Genomic DNA, 6,000 nt, shown 5'->3' with positions numbered 1-6,000 from the left:
TGGGTTAAGGATCCGGCAGTGCCATGAGCTGTGGTGTAGGCCGCAGACACAGCTCAGATCCCACATTGCTGTGGCTCTGGCGTAGGCCGGTGGCTACGGCTCCGATTAGACCCCAACCTGGGAATCTCCATATGCCGCAGAAGCGGCCCTAGAAAAGGCAAAAAGACAAAAAAAAGAATGGAGGTTGGTTGACTGCTACTTCTCTTTGTTCCCAGCAAGGCCAGGGATCAAACCCGCATCCTTATGGGTCCTAGTGGGGTTCGTTAACCTCTGAGCCACAAAGGGAACTCCCTCTCTTTGTTTTTTTTGATTTGGCTCTAATTTGGGGAAGCCTGCTTATGATACATGGTTTCTAGAAATCAGAGTGTGTGGCTCTTCTCTTGCTTAACTCTTCTCACTTCTGGACCCCTGTGGACTTTCCCTTGCCCAGCAGAACCCCTGCCCTGGAGGAAGATGTCCGTGGTGGTTAGAGGGTGGGAAAACTTTATTAGAAGACAGATGTTTAACATGGCTGGAGTTGCAAAGGGGAAATCTTTGCCAAATTCCCAACACAGTGCTGAGGTAGGGTGGAGAGGCCATGAGCACTTACCCAGATTACTTCTCTTACCACCCCTCTCAACACGCGTGAGGGAGAGGGTGGAGGAAGGAGCTGCTTGGAAAGAAAATGGAGGCAGCTATACATGCACCATCTGTTCACTGCCTCCTCTAGAAGGTCTTAGGATGTTTCATCCTAAGTCTGGCTGTTTTTTCTTTAATATACAGCTGCATAAGTACACAGTATTTGTAATTTTCCCATTCGTTGACCAACAGTAATACATGTCCCTAAGAACAGAGGTGCCTTAGATTTGATCATCTACGTGTGGTTTCTTCATTCAGCGATGGGTAATGGTGCCTCCTGTTTGTGTTCCGGGCCATGGGCTCAGGAGGCAAAGATAAATACAATAGAGTCTGCCTTCGTGAGGAGCCCACATGCTAGGTGAAAAGAAAAATCCGTCCATTTGAAGGTGTGGTACAGTGTGGTCAGTGCTGTGACAGCCCGGTGTGTGAGTGTGTGAGGAACCCAGACAAGGCAGTAGAACATCTGCTTGTTATTTGGAAGATTGCACAGCGTTGTGTCTTCTACAAGTGGCTGTACCATCTTAACAGGCTTTTGATGGCACCTTTAAATGTCTTCCCTGTGTTGTCATGAGGTTTTCTACATCATCTCTCAGTTCTCTGTGGGAGGCGATGGGACCTAAAAGTTAAGAGTAGGGGGCCGGATGCAGGTAGAGCTGGATTTCAAATCTGGGCCTGTGCCTTTCCTTCCAGCTGGGCGACTGAGGGAATTACTTACCTTCCCACAGCCAAAAAAAAAAAAAAAAAAAAGTGTGCAAGGACTAGTATTAGTTATGAGGGATGCAACATATTTTGCTTGGTGCCTGCCATGCAGCAGGTGCTCAGTTATATTGTTCTCTGGGTGATGGCAGCTTTTTTTATGGTGGTGACAGAAAATTGTTTATACGAAGATTCACAGGACACAGAGAGCCTTCGTTGCTAATCTTTTTTTTTTTTAAAAAGGTGTTTATTGGTATAAAAACAACTTAAACTTTATATAAATACAATATAAATATTTCTTTTAAAAATACGTATAAGTTAGCAATTTATTTGAGGTAAGCCTACACACTCCAAGAAACAACCTGGCTCTGAAACAACAAGGATCTTCAAGCCGTGTAGCCATTTTATGTTACTTTTTCAAAACAAATACATAAAATATTTCAAGTGGCACTTAATAAAAATATAAATATCTATCACTTATATAAATTAACTCGACATCACATATTTAAATATCAATAAATTAAAATAATTAAAATAGTGTCCTAACGCTCATACTTTTAGTTCTTCATAGAGAACAACATAAGTCATGTGCCCAGTGGACAGGTTTCTGACCAGAGGAGGGAATGCCCGTGGACGGCATCAATCTCAGGTGCCCCAGCTACATTATCCGAATGGCCCTCAGGCTGAACTGCAGGAAATCCTCAAGGCTGCGCAGGATGAGAATGATCTTTGTGTTCTTCATCCACTCGTTCTGTGACTGCAGCTTATCCAGCAGGCTGGCATTTGTTGTGGGGTTAGGGGTGGTGGCTTTGTCTGGATTCTTTCCCTGAAGGGAAAAGAAAACACAAATAATTGTTTAAATATTGAATGAATCCTCTGCAGTGGAGGGATGCTCTGGCCTGTGGGAGGAGGTTCACATTTGGAGGGAAGGTGTGAACTGGGGCTGTGACTCGCCCAGACAGGAGGAGGTGCCCCTCCTCTGAGCCCACCCAGCCTGCAGCTCTCCCATAGCAACTGAGCTCTACACATCCCTTTGCTGCCCATCTCCGTTAGGCCATAGTACCTTACTTGTTTTCTGTTATCCTAAGGAATGCCTGGCACATAGTTGGAATTCAGTAGATAAATGAAGAACTTTTACTTAAAGCCGTTTTTAATAGGTTCTTCAGGGCCCTCTAACCCTAATTACTTGTCTCTGGTTTCCCTCTCACCCATCCATACAGCATCTATTAAGAGTCAACTGCTCTGATGGTATAAGGAGGCTGGGAGTATCTTTTTGTAGACCCACTGACATGGGGCCAAGTAATTGTGAAAGGACTTGCCCCTCCAAGGGTGATCCTGGAACACTGCAGCCTCAGCATCATGAGGAGCTTGTTAGAAATATGAGTCTCAGGTCTCACCCCAGACCTGCTGAATCAGACTTCACATTGTAACAAGATCCCCCGTGGAAACTCATGTGCACATTAATGTGGGAGCAGGCCTGGTTTAAGGCAAACAGCTAAAAAAAAGGGAGAGGGAGGATTAGCACCCATGTGCCCACTTCTCCAACCAGGACCCTTCTGTTGGTGCTGGGGCTCATCCACACCCTGTGCCATCAAGCCCCTACCATGTGGCGTTTGAGTGGCCAGCTGGTAGTGACCAAAACTCGTAAGTACTGCTCTTCCAGCCTTTAGCCATTTTTCAGCATTAACTCTGCTGGCAAAAGATTAAGGGAAAGGAGTAGAAACTACTGTAATAACAAGAATGTCACTTGGCAACATGAATATAATTTTTGTGCTCTCTATTCTTTGTTATTACGGATCACTAAGCAGGATTGGGTGTGTTTTCTTCTGCCTCTTCAGATTTTTTTTTTTTGCTTATTCCTCAAGCTTTTAAAAGTTGATATTAAAACCCACCCCATTTAACAGAGTTTTAAATATAGTTATTGATGCCTTTTGCAGAAAAGAACCAAAAAACAAAAGTTTAACTGTCAGGAAGTACTTCTCAGACCCTTTTCTTGCATGCGGCCATCTCTTAGAATTGACTTTGCACAGTCGGGTTGTCTAGGCTGACTTCTTTGTGCCAAGTGAGGGGACAAGGAGACTCACCTTTTGCCTCAGGATCTGGATCAGTGCTTTGGTACTAATCTGCACAGCCTCGACATTTCCCTTATTGCTCTCATACTCTTTCTGGAGGTAGTCCAGGTATATCTGAAACTCCACAAGACCGGTGGTGATTCTCATCAAGCAGGTCTCCTAAGAGGAAAGATGGTGGGAAGATTGGTTATTGCTAGGAAGACATAAGTGATTTTAAAAGTTAAAACTGCCATAATTCAACAACTTCTCCCTGTGTCGCTCCAGGGAGCCTCAAATACTTCTTAGGGATCATGCTTTGAGACATCAGACAGCATCAGCAGCCCCATTTAAAACATGTGATCAGTGCAGAGGCACCACTTCATTTTACCCAAAGCCCCACAGATGCTAGACTGTGGCAAATATCCTTCCTCTGAATTGCTCTTCCCTCTGGCTGCCCTCATGCCTTTGCCACGGTTGGACTGAAACCTCGTTTTATGGAATAAGCAGGTTATCTCACTGTCTGGAGGGAGAAGGGTGCAGAGAACTTTCTCAGTGGGGAGATTAGGACTGGATCCTGCTACGGGCAACCAAGGAGGATAAACCTCCCTGGACCATCACACCCAGGATGAACTAGCTAAACCTGTGGGCTGTTCTAACCCCTTTGACAGCTGTGAAAATCCCAACACCGAGGAGCTACCTCTGACCAGGTCATTCAAAAATAAGTTGCCTTTAATAACATTTAAGTTGGCCTCCTCAGGAAATTTGCCTGATGTTCTTCACATTTCTCCCCTACTTTTGATGCCTGCTTGGTCTATATGTGTACAGACACCGCTTATAAGAAGAAGAACTTTGGACTGGGGAGCAGCTAAAAGTGAATGTAATGCATCCATACCTGATTGAACCCAGACTGGAAGCATCCGTCTTTTTCTGCCATTTTTGGAAGGTTCAGGTTGTTTTCTGCCAGTACCTCCTTGCTGTTTTCACACTTCTCATACTTCTCACACATCTGGGAAAGAGTATCAGAGCTGTTATCATATAAGTGCTCCCAAAACGAACACCACTAGAGGGCTGATTCATGATCTACCATGGCCAGGAAGTTCTCTAAGAAAAGTGGAGTCAGAACCCATTCACATCCAGGCAAACAAGTGGAGAATGGGCACCCCTGGGTTCCATTCTGACCTCCCCTCTGCCTTCAGGCATATTACCTATTCCAAGTCTCAGTGCCCCTAACTCTCCTAGTTGGGGATAATGAAACACCTCCCTTGTAAGTTTACTGTGAGGATAAGATATAATATTTATATCTTAATATAATATTTATCTGTAAAGTGCCTGGCACATAGTGGATCCTTAATAAATGACAGGAATTTTGATGATAATTGGGTGAGTATAATTTGAGCCATAGAATGTGCCAGCTGGAAGAGCCTTTCAGATCATCTAGTCTAAATCCATAATTTTGCAGATGGGGCGCACAGGTGGTAGGGAATTTGCCCGAGATCACAAAGCAGGTTCAACAGATCAGAACCAAATTTGAGGCTCCCAATCTCCTCTCCTGTGTTCTTTCCTTTCCACCAAACAGAGCCAAACTCCCTTACATTTAAAGCTTGGGAGCTGCTTTAACCTACCTAGGATTTTGCCACTTTGGTGGGCTGTCAGGTATGCATCTTATTTGCCGGAATGACTTTGGGGAGTCCCTAACCACTGAGCTGGCGTAATCTAAAAGTACAGTGACTGTCCTGAGAAGCTGAACAGTCATTTCAGTGGTGCTTTTAAATGCTCCCCCCAAGTCCAAGGAACGCAAAGAAGATTGACAGGCCTTATTTTTTGGTTAGAGAAGAGGAAATCCTGAGAGGCAGTGAGTGTGACTCTCAGCTCATGCCAAGCATGGAAATGCGAATGAGACTTGAGGCATGGATTCCAGCCCCGCAGTATATTTTCCCCGGAGGAAAAGGAACTACCTGAGACCAGCAGCAGAGGAGAAATTAAAAAACACAGCCTGCCCCTTTGGCTTCAGATCGAAGCTGTCCCAGAACCCAGCAAAGACCTTCCCCTCCCCACCAAAAGCAGGAGCCGCCGTTCACATCCAAGGCCTAGGAGATGACCACCTACAGGGGCCCTTCATCTCCCTCAGGCGAGCCTACCCACCTCCTTTCTCATTGCAGAGATTTTGCCGAGGATGTACTTAATGAGTTCTTCAGTTTTGTCCGGAGAGGTGAAGAGCATTTTGTCTGAGGTGGCATCACCTTTGGCATCTTCTTCCAGGGGTCCCGGGGTAGGGAAGGCCGTAGCCGTCACCAGAAGCAGCCCCAGGGAGAAGGCGACTGGACTGAAGGCGCCTGTGCCGGAGGGAAGGGAGAGCAGCCAGTGAGCAGACTGCACCACTGGGGGAGCTGTGCTTCTGGCTGCTGGCCGCCCGCCAGCTCTCGCAGCAGCGGATACACACCCCCTCCCTCGCCAGGCACGGCTGCCAGGCAGTTCCAAGGCTAGGGATTTCCTTCACTTACTTGTAGAGAGGGAGTTCATAGCTGGGTTCCTGGAGGGCAGATGGAGCTCTCTTTCGTTCCTGGTGGGCTCGAGGGCAGACTGAGCCTCAGACATCCCCAGTCTCATATTTATTGGGGGTTGAGACTCTAATATT

At 46.2% G+C, this 6,000-nt stretch overlaps 1 protein-coding gene across 1 annotated transcript; it reads right to left on the bottom strand.

Moving 5' to 3' along the window:
• Positions 1-1,551: 1,551 nt before the first annotated feature.
• Positions 1,552-5,959, bottom strand: IL6 (interleukin 6). Its single transcript, XM_047753916.1, has 5 exons — positions 5,867-5,959; positions 5,508-5,698; positions 4,258-4,371; positions 3,399-3,545; positions 1,552-2,140 (listed from the first exon to the last, which is right to left on the bottom strand). The coding sequence occupies exons 1-5, from the start codon at positions 5,883-5,885 to the stop codon at positions 1,973-1,975; spliced, it is 639 nt and encodes a 212-aa protein (XP_047609872.1). The 5' UTR covers positions 5,886-5,959; the 3' UTR covers positions 1,552-1,972.
• Positions 5,960-6,000: the final 41 nt, after the last annotated feature.

This window comes from Phacochoerus africanus, chromosome 11 (assembly GCF_016906955.1).
Source record: "Phacochoerus africanus isolate WHEZ1 chromosome 11, ROS_Pafr_v1, whole genome shotgun sequence".
NCBI lineage: Eukaryota > Metazoa > Chordata > Mammalia > Artiodactyla > Suidae > Phacochoerus > Phacochoerus africanus.
Note: the sequence above shows the minus strand (reverse complement) of the source record. Positions and strands in the feature narration are given on the sequence as shown.